General features: G+C 45.5%; 1 protein-coding gene across 1 annotated transcript; it reads left to right on the top strand.

Annotated features, from left to right (window-relative positions):
- Positions 1-7,047: 7,047 nt before the first annotated feature.
- On the top strand, positions 7,048-10,237 carry LOC143508821 (CBY1-interacting BAR domain-containing protein 2-like). Its single transcript, XM_076997431.1, has 9 exons — positions 7,048-7,190; positions 7,368-7,602; positions 7,681-7,749; positions 8,001-8,102; positions 8,194-8,199; positions 8,565-8,669; positions 8,826-8,939; positions 9,022-9,237; positions 9,419-10,237. Exons 1-9 carry the CDS (start codon positions 7,171-7,173, stop codon positions 9,581-9,583), a joined length of 1,032 nt encoding a protein of 343 aa, XP_076853546.1. The 5' UTR covers positions 7,048-7,170; the 3' UTR covers positions 9,584-10,237.
- The last annotated feature ends 6,012 nt before the right edge of the window (positions 10,238-16,249 follow it).

The following is a 16,249-nucleotide window of genomic DNA, read 5'->3' as shown; positions in this document are numbered from 1 at the left end:
TGCACACAGTCACATTCCCTCCTGATTGGCCAGGGACTTACCCTCCGGCCCACTGCCCTGCCATACTAATCCTGACCCTAAATGCCCTAACTGGTAAGATTCTACTTTCTCGGCAAAGATGAGTTGAGTTTTCGTGAGGAATATGAAATCACTTTCAAAGATTCTCTACAAAAGAGGTTGAACACACTAAATGTCCCCTCTGACATCTACTGCTATATTACACAAAAGTAGGACATGATTACAGCAGTAAATTCTGCAGTTAAGGTTACAACCTTAACTGCAGAATTTACTGCTGTAATCCATTACTGTTCTCAAATACTTGATACAGTACAAAAAATGTCTGTGCACATATTCCAAGTGCTTATAACTAACTATTGGGGTTTCGTTTGAAAGGAACCATGTCAAAGGTCAAAGGTCAGTTGTTGACATGCTAACTGTCTCAGTGCCTTTGAATATTCCCAGATCCTTAGCAACTCTCTTTTGTAGCTCACACGAGTGAATGATTCTTTTGGCTACGACTATATTCATGAGTTCCATTTTGATTTTCTGAAAATATCTTCCATTAGGTGATTATCTCTCTGATGGAGTTCAAGTTCTGATGGAGCATAATGTAATTCCTAATTACCTGTATGTGATGTGCACACAGAAACCACACAGTGCTATAGAGCAAACATATAGTACAGCACACCCAAGTTACATGGAGATCAGTATGCAAGTAACCTAGGTGCGTACCTCTGTGAAGGGTCTGAGTATTGAGGTTCCTGCGAAGGGTCTGATTTTAGATGTTCCTGTGAAGGGTCTGATTATAGAAGCTCCTGTGAAGGCACTTGGATTTGACTGCTCTTTTCCACAGTTTCACTAACATGCCGTTTCACTAACACACACACCTACACAAACACTCCCATATGCACACACACACACACACACACACACACACACACACACACACAAGCACACTAGCACACATATATGCACACATTTATACACAAACACACACATGTACAGTTACACACAAATTTATATAAACAGACACAATATATACACAAACACACATATAAACACACACATACACACAAGCACACATATAAACACACACATACACACAAGCACACATATACACACACACACACATATGCACACATTTACACAAACACACACATGTACACTTACACACACATTCATATAAACACACACACACACACACACACACACACACACACACACACACATATACACAGACACACACACACACACATATATACACAGACACACACACACACACACACACACACAAACACACACACACACACACTCCCTAAGCCCTGTCCATGTAAGCATGACAATCCACCTCATATACTCCATTTCTGGCTTCCATTTCTGCCCCCTGTCTCCCTCCCTCTCTGCAGGAGTCTCTGAGATGCCAGACTTCTGGGGCTCCACAGCCAATTAGGAGTGTTTATTTAGGTCGCTGGGGCTCCAAGACCAGGGGAAACTTTTCATCCGCGTAGCACTGGAAACATCATGCGGGATTCCCATTCATTCACACACACACACACACACACACACACACACACACACACACACACACACACACACACACACACACACACAAACACACACACCTGGGTCGGCAGTGGACTTGGAGTGAAGAGTAGCATATCAGCGTGGATGAAGGTACAGGAGGAAATGAAGGAGGAGACAGAACCAATGGCAGAAGAACCAGGTGCTGCTCACAGCACCAGCCGTGTGGTGGAGGAGCGTTGGAGAGGTTGGAGGAGGCCGACTGTCGGAGACGTGGAAGACCAAGGTCATTATTCAGTGTCTCGCTGACCTGTGAAAAGCACTCTTTCACACACTCCAGGAGCCTGTTACTGTTGGCATGGCAACTCTGACCACAGCGCCCATCTTGTCGCCAGCCTAGACACACACATCCACATCTACTGTACACTAAACACAAACACACACACACACATCTACTGTACACTAAACACAAATACACACACATCCATATCTACTGTACACTAAACACAAACATACACACCCACATCTACTGTACACTAAACACAAACACACACACACATCTACTGTACACTAAACACAAACACACACACACACATCTACTGTACACTAAACACAAACATACACACCCACATCTACTCTACACTAAACACAAACACACACACACATCTACTGTACACTAAACACAAACATACACACCCACATCTACTGTACACTAAACACAAACACACACACACATCTACTGTACACTAAACACAAACACACACACACATCTACTGTACACTAAACACACACACACCCACATCTACTGAACACTAAACACAAACAAACACACACACACACACACACATCTACTGTACACTATACACAAATACACACACCCACATCTACTGTACACTAAACACAAACACACACACCCACATCTATGGTACCCTACTACACAAATACACACACCCACATCTATGGTACCCTACTACACAAATACACTCACCCAAATCTATGGTACCCTACTACACAAATACACTCACCCACATCTATGGTACCCTACTACACAAATACACTCACCCACATCTATGGTACCCTACTACACAAATACACTCACCCACATCTATGGTACCCTACTACACAAATACACTCACCCACATCTATGGTACCCTACTACACAAATGCACACACCCACATCTATGGTACCCTACTACACAAATACACTCACCCACATCTATGGTACCCTACTACACAAATGCACACACCCACATCTATGGTACCCTACTACACAAATACACTCACCCACATCTATGGTATACTACTACACAAATACACTCACCCACATCTATGGTACCCTACTACACAAATGCACACACCCACATCTATGGTACCCTACTACACAAATACACTCACCCACATCTATGGTACCCTACAACACAAATACACTCACCCACATCTATGGTACCCTACTACACAAATGCACACACCCACATCTATGGTACCCTACTACACAAATACACTCACCCACATCTATGGTACCCTACTACACAAATACACTCACCCACATCTATGGTACCCTACTACACAAATGCACACACCCACATCTATGGTACCCTACTACACAAATACACTCACCCACATCTATGGTATACTACTACACAAATACACTCACCCACATCTATGGTACCCTACTACACAAATGCACACACCCACATCTATGGTACCCTACTACACAAATACACTCACCCACATCTATGGTACCCTACAACACAAATACACTCACCCACATCTATGGTACCCTACTACACAAATGCACACACCCACATCTATGGTACCCTACTACACAAATACACTCACCCACATCTATGGTATACTACTACACAAATACACTCACCCACATCTATGGTACCCTACTACACAAATACACTCACCCACATCTATGGTACCCTACTACACAAATACACTCACCCACATCTATGGTATACTACTACACAAATACACTCACCCACATCTATGGTACCCTACTACACAAATGCACACACCCACATCTATGGTATACTACTCACACAGAGTGTACCAAGCATGGGGTGTTCCAAGCACACTTGAAATGGGAGGGTGCCCCACTCTGGCACACGGACCCACACACACACGCACATACACGCGCACATACACACGCACATACACACGCACACACATACAGCTTTCCAATAATGTGATGTCTCTTTTCCAATGTCAAGTCTGATACATCAGTTTAGCAGTTCACATGGGCTTTCACACACACACACACACACACACACACACACACACACACACACACACACACACACACACACACACACACACACGCACACGCATACACACACACACACACGCACACATTGCACACACACATGCGCACTGCATCATAGTAATGTATGAGGACAGCTGTAGTCTGCTCAGTCATAAAGTCTGCCTTGTGAGCCAGGCTGCAGTCTGCAACATCTAATCTTCTACTGTTCAGCTCTAATTCATGACAGTAATGTGCCTCAATCAGTCCTGCATGTTTTACTGATCAGCAGTGCACATAAATCTCTCGGGGGTTTCTTACTGGTTTATCCAACGCTGCCTGACTGAATCATAGCTCCCAGTAGACTACAACAGTCTCTCTTAGTTACTCTCTGTTGCTTATTTGATTTCTGTCACCACCCCTTCCCATCCCAAGCCCCTCCCCATATAGTCAGTACCCCTAACACAAACCCTAGTAGTCTTCACATTTAGGGGAACTTTCCTTTTTTCTGTCAGACCCATTACACAGTGGGGACACTGGGAGAGGGGGGAGTTCACAGGACAGCCACTGACCTCCACCCTCAGGCCTGCTGCCTCTGTCTGTCTGATGGCCTCTGACCTCCACCCTCAGACCTGCTGCCTCTGTCTGTCTGACGGCCTCTGACCTTCACCCTCAGACCTGCTGCCTCTGTCTGTCTGACGGCCTCTGACCTCTACCCTCAGACCTGCTGCCTCCGTCTGTCTGAAGCACGTTTCAAATCAAGCGTCGGCCAACATCATCCTGATCATTAATCACACCCGCCGCATTTCCACGATCATGCCAAAACCCTCGTGACTGATCTGCTCAGCAAATGGCGCCCACCAGGGGTTTGGAGGGGAGGGTGGGACATCCATAATAAGGATGCTGAATTCACATGTTTCTTCACACTGCAAACCTCCAATACACATTTAACTTTCCCAAGTGTGCAGACTCACTGTATACCTCAGGAGAGTAATTCAGACCCACTGTATACCTCAGGAGAGTAATTCAGACCCACTGTATACCTCAGGAGAGTAATTCAGGCCCACTGTATACCTCAGGAGAATAATTCAGACCCACTGTATACCTCAGGAGAGTAATTCAGGCCCACCGTATACCTCAGGAGAGTAATTCAGACCCACTGTATACCTCAGGAGAGTAATTCAGGCCCACCGTATACCTCAGGAGAGTAATTCAGGCCCACTGTATACCTCAGGAGAGTATTTCAGACTCACTGTATACCTCAGGAGGATCATTCAGCCCATTAATTTAACACATCATTTTAGAGTGGTTTGTAATGTTTTCCAGTTGTTATTAAATGGACTCAGCAAGTCCTTACCCCATCAAACATAATAGCTAGGACTATACTTAGCATTCTTTTATCATTGCTAACACTGTGTCCCATCTGCACATCAGCCTGTGTGTGTGTGTGTGCGTGTGTTGTAAGGAATGCTCTTTTTATCCATCTCTTTATGAAGTTCACTGAAGCCCTCTCATAGACCCGTGGTTTATAGCCTGTTCTGATCGTGTGTGTGTGTGTGTGTGTGTGTGTGTGTGTGTGTGTGTGTGCGTGTGTGTGCATGTTAGGCAAGTTGCAGGCTTGTATTATGGTTTTGGTCTGGCAGCATCTCCCCTTTTTCTCATTTATAAACATTCCCGACCTCCATTATGGAAATCGGAGAGCAGCTGTCTTCACGTCAGGACGCAGGCAGACATCACCGAAACATTATAAGGAGGAGTGACAGACAGGAAGTGAAGACCAGACACCCACCAGCCATAAACTGCACATCAGCCCTCACACTGCATGACACAGCCCACACATCAGCCCACACACTACATGAAACAGCCCACACATCAGCCCACACACTGCATGAAACCGCCCACACATCAACCCACACACTGCATGACAGCCCACACATCATACACACAGTGCAATGCAACAATCACCTGACAGCCAATCAAGCACGGCATGACACTACTCTTGGAAAATGTTTTGGAACACGGATGTTGGAAAAAAAATTATAGGGTGTAAGAGCCCCAGTGAGGGGCAGACAGGGGCAGATAGGCCTCTCCTCTCTGTGGGCTCCCAGCAGGGCTGGAGCTCTGAGTCAGAAGTTGGCACAGCAGTTATTGAACTATGACTTAAAAAGCTAATATATTCTCTGCATGGGTCAAACATATTCTCCATATGCTAGATAAATGCACAGATTGCTTGTGTGTGTCCAACATGTGTATCCATTTGTATGTATGTGTGTGTGTGTGTCCAACATGTGTGTCCTACATTTGTATGTATGTGTGTGTGTGTGTGTCCAACATGTGTGTCCTACATTTGTATGTATGTGTGTGTGTGTGTGTGTCCAACATGTGTGTCCTACATTTGTATGTATGTGTGTCCAACGTGTGTGCCCTACATTTGTATGTATGTATGTGTGTGTCCAACACGTGTGTCCTACATTTGTATGTATGTATGTGTGTGTCCAACGTGTGTGCCCTACATTTGTATGTATGTATGTGTGTGTCCAACATGTGTGTCCTACATTTGTATGTATGTGTGTGTGTGTGTCCAACATGTGTGTCCTACATTTGCATGTATGTGTGTGTCCAACGTGTGTGCCCTGCATTTGTATGTATGTAAGTGTGTGTCCAATGTGTGTCCTACATTTGTATGTATGTGTGTGTCCAACGTGTGTCCTACATTTGTATGTGTGTGTCCAACATGTGTATCCTACATTTGTATGTATGTGTGTGTGTGTGTCCAGAAATGGTTACATCTCTCAGTAGTGTCTCCATATACAATATGGATAGAGGAAGAGAGAGAGACAGAGAGAGAGAGAGAGAGAGAGAGAGAGAGAGAAAGAGAGAATTTGGTAGCCATGTTTTCACATCTCTGGTCTGTGAGTGCAGCAAAATAAGGTGTGTGTGTGTGTGTGTCATATGGAAGCCTCTGTTGTCTCTACATTGCAGTGTTTATCATAGCAGTACAACCCCCAGGGAAATGTGGTAGCACCATGACAGCCTCATTTACACTCCACCATGTCCACACTATTATCACACACACATAAAGATCAAACACACAAAACACACACAAATGTCTAATACACCTACTGGAACATGAAACAAACTAATAAATACATAAGTAAACATCAATCACGTGATGATGGCTATTGATGACTTTTTCTCTTCCTTCTCGTTCTGAAAAAGAAGCAATATGAACGGCTTTACTGCCATCTTGTGGGGAGAAATCAAGACAACCCTACACAATACCAGGGCTGGTCTGTTAGGTCTCTATAGCAACAGCTCAGTTACCTGCTGTAGGTGTTCTTACCAGTTAAAGAAATTGTGCTGTTCTTAAAATTAAAAAAGAGGTGGATATTCAATAAACCATGACCACAGTCTTCTCCAGGTATGGTTTAATATCGATAACAAATGTTGATAGACAGTTAACTAATTTGCACGCTAATATGTTACAATTATATTTTAATCTAACTGAATAGTTGAATCTGAATAATCAAACACACTGAGCTCTAGTGCGGAAAATGGTGACGGACGTGCCATGGTGGTTGTCACGCTTCACTCGCAGAGACACGCAGCTGAAGACCATGGAGGCGACCTTAAGCAACGCTGAGAAGTACATGGGTCAGTTCTGCACGCTGCTCGCTGCCTACACGCGCAAGACCGCCAAACTCAGAGACAAGGCCGACATGCTCGTCCGGCAACTGCACGACTTCGCCTGCACAGGAGACGCCGAGATGAGCATATGCCTGAAGAACCTCGCCGAGGATTTAGCCATGGTGCAGGACTACAGACAGGCTCAGGTGTGCGTGCATTTCTGCGCCAGCCCGGTGTGCGTGTGTCGCGTGGCTCGGTTTGCTCAACCCCTCTCGCTCTCGTAGGTTGAGAGGCTGGAGACGCGCGTGGTCGCCCCCCTGAAGACCTACGGGGACACGGTGAAGGCCAAACGTGTAAGCCGAAGTTGATTTTGTTTTTTATTACAAAATAAGCAGCATATACAAACGTCTATGTAAGTTAATTAATCATTTTTAATGTGAATTCATTTGTTTGGGAAAACGGGCCTAACTCGATAGGGGGAACTTCACTGTGTGGAAGGACCCTGCCAGACGCGCCCTACACATCGTTTCTTGAGTAGGCCTGCGTGTGCCGACACGTTGAAATTGAATTAACTGCATTAAAAAGCTGTTTGGTGTTTGGTCAGGCCGACTTGAAGACGTTTAGCGCCGACCGCAAGAGGGAGCTGAAAGAACTGCAGAAACTGGAGGTTATGCGGCTGAAGAACCCGGCGGACAGACAGGGCATCGTATCCTTCCGCGCTGCTGCTAGTCGCGGTCTCAGCGTTCACCAGAGACCTGTTGTTTCATGTCATGTCTTTCCTTAACCCACACTACCAGTCACAGGTGATGCTCTTGGTGATCCAGAATTAGGCCTGTTACTATTATTAAAATTCACTTTCTAATCTGGTCATGAGATCATCATAATTGAGTTTTCTGTAATGTGGTCCATATTGTTCACCCTCAAATTAATAATTTCTTTTCTTTAATTTATGCAAATGAGACTTACTGCTGTACAATCTCTACACTGAAATATATTTATAGTCTTATACTAAATTTAACTTCTATCTAGGGCAAGTCACAAATTTAGATATCAGATAAAGAGTTGAATGTTCAACTCTGGAGATCCTCTCCCCTCATGTGTGTTTGGAAACGTCCCCTTTTCGGTGCTCCTCTGTCTTTGGGGGCTCTGGTCTGCTTTCTCCTGCCAGGCAGAGGTGAGTGTACAGAAGGCCACCAGCTACGCCAACAGAAGCACCCAGCAGATGGAGGACATCATCACCGACTTCCAGAGACACAAACTTGAGGACATAAAGGTCAGGGATTCATATTTAACACACATGTACCATACCATCACCATGTCTGCTGTTTGGAGTAGCATACCATGAGTTATATATCCCATTTGCCTACCATATCACAGGACCACAACATTTGAGATGTCACCAACAGTTAAACGCAAGTTTTTTTTTCAGAGGATCTTCAGTGACTTTATTATGGTGGAGATGCTGTTTCATGCCAAAGCTGTGGAGGTCTATACGCACACCTTCAAGAACATGGAAACTATGGACATCGATAAAGATCTGCAGGTGAACAGGAGCTTAGTGGTCCAGAATTTCCAGCTGTGCTTCGCTGGTGTAAAAGCTTCCATCTCACAGCGTCCCTCCTCAGGTGTTTAGGAACCGTATCCAGTTGTCTGAGGCTCTGTTAGAAAACACGACTTCCACCGCTGGAATGCTCCAGTACCCAGGCCTCAACCCCCCTCCCCTCAGACAGGTGCGCTACCCCAGCCCAACACCATCCACCCTTAAGATGGCCCCGGAGCAGCCCAGGCAGGTGTGCTACCCCAGCCCAACACCCTCCACCCTCAGGATACAGCCCAGACAGGTGAGATCAACACACACTAGGTTCAGTGGCTCTGCCCAAAGGTGTGGCTCAGTGTCTATCATCATCTGGTTTGCTCATCAACACTCAGAGGAGACCTACGTTATGTTTTTGACTGCTAAAATTCCTGTTTGCCATGTCAGTTGACCTGGAAGTATTTACTTATGCATCCATTTTACGTTAGTCCCTGAGTAGATCTCTGCTTGGACAGCGTGAGATTGAGGATGAGGAAGAAGAGGAGGATGAGGAAGAGGAGGAGCGATACAACTCCGAGGACGACCTGGGCGACCCACGTGCAATCAGACGATCGTATGCTGCTGAATATGTCAGGAACCAGAGACAGAAGTGATTCATATCAGTCCTGTTAGTTTAAGTTGTTCCCACTGTGGAGATGTTTAGGAAAGGCAAACGTCCATAGTGGTGATGTATTTTAGGCTGTATTTTGTATTATTTTATGACTAAATTATGGCCAATAAATCTGTTAGATGTTTGTACAAAGCAGAACTTGCTATGTAATCATACAAAATCAAATGTGAAACATTACAAAGTGTCATTCTGGACATATAAAATATTTGTTTTAAGAATGTTTATTTAAAAAAGTTTATTTAAAAAACAGTGACATAAAGGTTTTAAGTCGACAAAAACTCAACGTGTTAGACTGCAGGACTGTTTAAACCAGCTCTCAGAACAGTAACGTCCATCTGTCAGCACCTATGTCTGTCACACACTGAACCTCAGGAGTCTGGTGCAAACCAAGGCAGTTGTTCACATATACAGGATTAGATATATAAATATGCTATGCTGTTGAACTCCATTAGAGCTTCTTGTTGAGCCTGCTTGCTCTCTTCATTTCAACACAGTGTTGTGAGCTCTTCTCAGATGTCACCAGGCAGGCTTCTCCCACAATGCAACGGGGGGGTGTTGACCACAGTGTGATGTAGATGTAAGACACCAGATGCACAAGGTGTCTAAGGAAGGTTTATGAAGACATACTAGAGGGACATGTTCAGAAATGTGTAGAGAGGGAGAGGAGGGCTCAGGGAGAGGGGAAATTGGCCTTTTTCTATTTGCAGTCATTACAGTCCATGGCTTTGTGTTTACCATCAGTGTTAATACCACACATAAACCCACAATTCTGTTTAACCTTGTGGAACTGAAAGGATAAATCAGCTCAGTATCGCAGTTTGTTGAGATTGCCTGAGGATTGTCTTTCACAGTGAATCAGCTGTGTAAGTGTATGGTAGAGCGAGAGTGTGTGTGTGTGTGTGTGTGTGTGTGTGTGTGTGTGTGTTGCTGCTAAAAAACAAAAAAGCAGTTGTTTAAAAGTAGATCTTGGACAAGATCTTTTCATCTTTCCCCCAGCTTGCTGAATGCTGCCAGCCTCTGAGGCCACTGGGTGGAGACCTCGAGCACGTGAGGAAGATGAACACCATGAGAGAGAGAGACAGAGGAAGACAGAGCTAGCTAATGTACCGGGAAAGGAAGCTGTCATTTTAATGCTTGTTTCATATGTGTCTTGTTAAATACAAAAAGTATCTTTCTTATTTTATGCAGTCCTGGTTCTACACTGCATTGTTGGGGGGACAGTAAAACAAAAAGCTAGAAACAAACTCAGCCAGCCCAAAATGAACATCATTGGATCATGACCCATCAGCAATTGATGATTTGTTGTCATGGTCCAGATCATGATCCGCATTGTCATGGTCCAGCCCGCCAAACATCTTCCGTATGAATGCTGTCCCTCTGAGGAAGCAGCAGTCTGGAGACGCAGGCTCCCCCCCTCATCCAGCAGAAACCCAGATTACCACTTGGCCTCCTTCAGCCAGAAGTGAATGCCAAACCCCAGGTGGTCAGTGACCATCCCAAAAGGAAGCAAAGACACACCAAACCTGCTCCACAAGCCTTTCACCACTGTCACGACCAGTCAGTCAGCACCTCCACCTGGAAACCGCAAGGTTGTTAATAGCATTCTGCACCAGTTTCACACTGAGGAAGAAACTATTTTCACCTCATGACTGAAGTTGAGAGGCTAGAAAGGATTGTTAATAAGGCTGTAAGAAAATGGCTTGGGGTTCCACATTGTCTTAGTAGTGTGGCATGGTTTGGGAGAGGAGTACTAGAACTGCCACTAACAAGCTTAGTTGAGGAGTTTAAATGTGCCAAGGTAGGCAGAGAAATGTTGTTGATGGGGTCGAAAGATGCACTGATCAAAGCAGCGGCACCAGTGACACGTACAGGAAGAAAGTGGAGTTCCCAAGAGGCAACTCAGGCAGCAAAGAGGGCATTGGAGCATAGAGATGTTGTAGGGCAGGTGCAAAATGGTAGGGCAGGACTAGGGTCAGGTGATACATGGAGGGCATTCAGCAAGGCCACATCTCCTGAGAGAAGACGAATGGTGACTGGTTTTATTCGAGAGCAGGAGGAGGAAGTAAGACGGGCAAAAGCTGCAGGACAGAGTAAGCAGGGTCAGTGGATGAAATGGGAAAGTGTAGAGAAGAGGAGAATCACCTGGCGAGAGTTGTGGGCATTGGATGCGAGTCGTATAAAGTTTCTTGTGGGAGCTACTTATGATGTGCTTCCAACTCCACAAAACCTTGGGCAGTGGTTAGGTGAGGATCCAACTTGTAAGCTATGTGCAGGAAGTGGTACATTGAAGCACATCCTGTCGGCATGCAAGGTGAGTTTGTCACAGGGACGTTATACATGGAGGCATAATCAGGTACTTAAATCACTGGCAGGTGCACTTGATAAGAAGCGGTTGGAAGTTAGTGGCATGCCAGTTGCTAGTTCCAATAGAGTAATCAGGTTTGTGTGTGAGGGGCAGCATAGCAAGGAGCCAGCACAGGTTTCAAAAGTTGGCGATAAGTGGGCTGATGCAAGAGATTGGAAACTGTTGGTTGATGTAGGCTGTAAATTGCAGGTTCCAGAGTGTATTGTTGTCACAAACTTGAGGCCAGATGTTGTGTTGTACTCTGAAAGTAAGAGGATAGTGTATTTCATAGAGCTAACTGTTCCATTTGAGGACGAAGTTGATGCAGCATATGAAAGGAAAAGGTTGAAGTATGCAGATTTGGTGGCTGAGGTAAGAGAGCGGGGCTGGCAAGCATATATTAGACCTGTAGAGGTAGGGGCTAGGGGTTTCGTGGCGAAGTCTGCCACAAGACTACTGGCTGAGTTTGGATTTAGAGGCTGTGTGATGAGAGCAGTGGTAAAGGAGTTGTCAGAGGTAGCTGAGAGATCTAGTCAGTGGGTGTGGCTAAGAAGGGCTGAGGGTAGGTGGGGTAAGGATAGTACTTGAAGAGATAAATTGTTTGGTGGGTGTGATGTTGAGATATGGGTAGGATTGTCACTTGGCTTTTCCGATAGCCGTCGGGTGGCAGGGTTGTTGGTAATTTTGCGATGGGCTACATTGTGAGCTTGGAGGGGGGTGGGTCTGGGACGCCAGACTCCACTGATGAGCCTTCTGGAGGTGTTGAGGGCTCAATTCATCGAAGCACCAATGAAGGGAGGTGCCTTCCTGATGACCCCAAGGAAAAGCTTGCAAGGTATTGTGTGTGTCCATGTCACTTTGTTTTGAAGGTCAGTCCAGGTTTGTTTGGTGGTCTGAGTACTTGGCAGTTGAGGCAATGGACCATGAACATAGTGCGCTGTGCTTCTGGATCCTTGTCGAGCCAGTATCAGATTGTAGCTGCTGCTGTGTTCTGTTCAAGCAACTAGTGTGTGCATAGGGTGTGTGAAATCTATCTTGTCCAGTAGTATTGTGTAGGTATTATTAGATCATGGTTGTTGGTTGGTTAATACATCCTAGCCAAGCCTGTTGCATGACTCCGGATGTTAGGTGCAGGATTTATCATCTTCCTGTTTTATGTTACTTGGTGTCTAGTTAAACTAGTGACTGCTGTGAAAAGGGCAGCTGACAACAGGGGAAAGACTCTGTGACAGCTTGGAAAGACAGCTGACAAGAGGGAACAGACCCTAACGGTGCTGCCATGGGCTAGCAACTCATGGCAGCAGCCACCATGGTACCCATGTGTGTGCAACCAAGTAAGCTACATTGAGGAATAAAAAAGCAATACCCCAAGAGTCAGCGAGAGCAGGGGTGGAAGATGACTCACAGGTGGATAACATGGTTACGGACTTTGGAACGGACATGACTACGAGAAGTGGGTTGAGCATACAGGCAGGCAGGGTGGTAGGGGAAAAGGCGCTGCAGACTTGCGTGTGTGGGTGGCGCAAGGTCACGTCAGTGAGAGGGCTGAGGATTCACCAAGGGAAGATGAAATGTTTGAGTGAAGGAGTGCAGGGGCCCCGCATTGAACAATACCTTGCACAGAATTGTTCAAGTCAGTCGGCTGAAGTCCAGCGGCAGGTTAGTTACCACAGTCCGCAGGATATCAACACCCTTGTTACTATAGAGGCCAACTCAAGCACAGGAGGTGGAGAGGAGGATAGCGGTGATGGGCCAGGTGTTAGTGGAAAGCAAAAGGGAAGAGAGAAAGGGTTAGGGCACAGATCAAAGGTTAAATGGCCTGGGGCAGGTGATAAAATGTTGTGGAGGAGTGTTAATGATGATTTGAAAGGGATGTTGGAAGGGTTAAAGGGAACAGCGGAAAGTAAGTTGAACAGGCTAGGTAAAGTTATCTATGATTATGGTGTTGCAAGATTTGGTGTTGTGCAGAAGAAAGGAATGAGTAAGGCGGTTTGTAAATCAAGGAGGCAGGTAGAAATAGGAAAACTTGTCAAGGAGTCAAGGTTATTGAGGAAGCAGTGGAAGCGGGGTGATGAGCAGGAAAGAGAGGGCATTGAGTTACTGCAAGACGAGTTGAAAAGTAAGTTAGGGAAATTGCGGAGAGCAGAAGCTATGAGGAAAAGAAGGAAGAAGAAAGAGCGCGCTAGAGAGGCATTCTTTAAGGATCCGTTTAGGTTTGTTAAAACGTTGTTTAGTCAGGAGAAGTCAGGGAGCCTAAAGGTAGGAAAGAAGGAGCTTGAGGGGCATTTTCAGAAGGTGTACTCAAGGGAGGAAAGGACTAGTGAATTGGAATTGCCAGCAGATATTCCGCCAGTAGGTGACCTACAGTGGAAGATGGATGTTAATCCCCTTAAGTGGAGTGAGGTACAGGATGTAGTGCGGTGTGCAAAAGCTGGTTCGGCACCAGGGCCTAATGGAGTTCCATATAGATTATATAAAAGTGCGCCAGATGTTTTAAAGTTGTTATGGAGGTTGATGATTATAGTGTGGAAGAAGGGGATTATCCCAAAGGATTGGCGAAGGGCAGGTGGTGTTCTTATTCCGAAAGAGAAGGATTCTGTAGCCATAGAGCAGTTTCGTCCCATAAGCTTGCTTAATGTGGAGGGTAAAATATTCTTTAGTGTAGTTGCACGTAGGTTGGCAGCGTTTCTGAAAAGGAATAAGTTAATTGATACATCGGTGCAAAAAGCAGGGATTACAGGTTTTTCAGGGTGTATAGAGCATAGTAGCATGATTTGGCACCGGATTCAAACAGCGAGAGCAGAGAGAAGAGACCTACATGTGGTATTCTTGGATCTGGCTAATGCTTTTGGTTCGGTGCCACATGCTCTGTTGTGGAAAGCATTTGAATTTTTTCAGATTCCAGATGAGATTACGAGGTTAGTTAAAGCTTATTTTGGAGACATTCAGTTTTGTTTCAGCACAGAGGAGTTTGTTACATCTTGGCAACGTCTGGAAGTAGGTATAATGGCAGGGTGCACAATCTCACCATTGGCATTTACAATGGCAATGGAGGTGATTATTAGGGCTTCTAAGTGGGTTGTAGGTGGGGAGAGGCTGCATGATGGCACCCGGCTCCCACCGATTAGGGCATACATGGATGACATGACTACATTGACGACAACTGTTCCATGTACTCGGCGGCTGTTGGAGAAGCTAGGTGATAATCTTAGGCTGGCTAGGATGAAGGTAAAACCCAGTAAGTCTAGGAGTGTTTCAATTGTGAAAGGGAAGTTGACACAAGAAAAGTATGTGATGGAGGGAGAAGTAATACCGTCTATTCTGGAGAAATCAGTTAAGAGTCTAGGTAGGTGGTACACCGCAGCACTGAACGACAAAGAGCAGGTTGTAGAGTTAAGGAAGGAATTGGGTGAGGCTATTAATAGTATCGATAAGTCCTTTTTGCCAGGTAAATTAAAGTTGTGGTGTTTGCAGTTTGGATTGTTGCCTCGTCTAAGGTGGCCACTAACAGTGTATGATATTCCAATGACTGAAGTTGAGAGGCTAGAAAGGATTGTTAATAAGGCTGTAAGAAAATGGCTTGGGGTTCCACATTGTCTTAGTAGTGTGGCATGGTTTGGGAGAGGAGTACTAGAACTGCCACTAACAAGCTTAGTTGAGGAGTTTAAATGTGCCAAGGTAGGCAGAGAAATGTTGTTGATGGGGTCGAAAGATGCACTGATCAAAGCAGCGGCACCAGTGACACGTACAGGAAGAAAGTGGAGTTCCCAAGAGGCAACTCAGGCAGCAAAGAGGGCATTGGAGCATAGAGATGTTGTAGGGCAGGTGCAAAATGGTAGGGCAGGACTAGGGTCAGGTGATACATGGAGGGCATTCAGCAAGGCCACATCTCCTGAGAGAAGACGAATGGTGACTGGTTTTATTCGAGAGCAGGAGGAGGAAGTAAGACGGGCAAAAGCTGCAGGACAGAGTAAGCAGGGTCAGTGGATGAAATGGGAAAGTGTAGAGAAGAGGAGAATCACCTGGCGAGAGTTGTGGGCATTGGATGCGAGTCGTATAAAGTTTCTTGTGGGAGCTACTTATGATGTGCTTCCAACTCCACAAAACCTTGGGCAGTGGTTAGGTGAGGATCCAACTTGTAAGCTATGTGCAGGAAGTGGTACATTGAAGCACATCCTGTCGGCATGCAAGGTGAGTTTGTCACAGGGACGTTATACATGGAGGCATAATCAGGTACTTAAATCACTGGCAGGTGCACTTGATAAGAAGCGGTTGGAAGTTAGTGGCATGCCAGTTGCTAGTTCC

The sequence above is a fragment of the Brachyhypopomus gauderio genome, chromosome 2 (assembly GCF_052324685.1).
Source record: "Brachyhypopomus gauderio isolate BG-103 chromosome 2, BGAUD_0.2, whole genome shotgun sequence".
Taxonomy (NCBI): domain Eukaryota; kingdom Metazoa; phylum Chordata; class Actinopteri; order Gymnotiformes; family Hypopomidae; genus Brachyhypopomus; species Brachyhypopomus gauderio.
Note: the sequence above shows the minus strand (reverse complement) of the source record. Positions and strands in the feature narration are given on the sequence as shown.

Excerpts from the sequence above, each read along its gene's own strand:
- LOC143508821 (XM_076997431.1), top strand. The coding sequence starts at position 7,171 with ATGACCACAGTCTTCTCCAG. Across the intron at positions 7,191-7,367 it reads ATGACCACAGTCTTCTCCAG|AGACACGCAGCTGAAGACCA; the intron begins GTATGGTTTAAT and ends CTTCACTCGCAG. Across the intron at positions 8,940-9,021 it reads ACATCGATAAAGATCTGCAG|GTGTTTAGGAACCGTATCCA; the intron begins GTGAACAGGAGC and ends GTCCCTCCTCAG.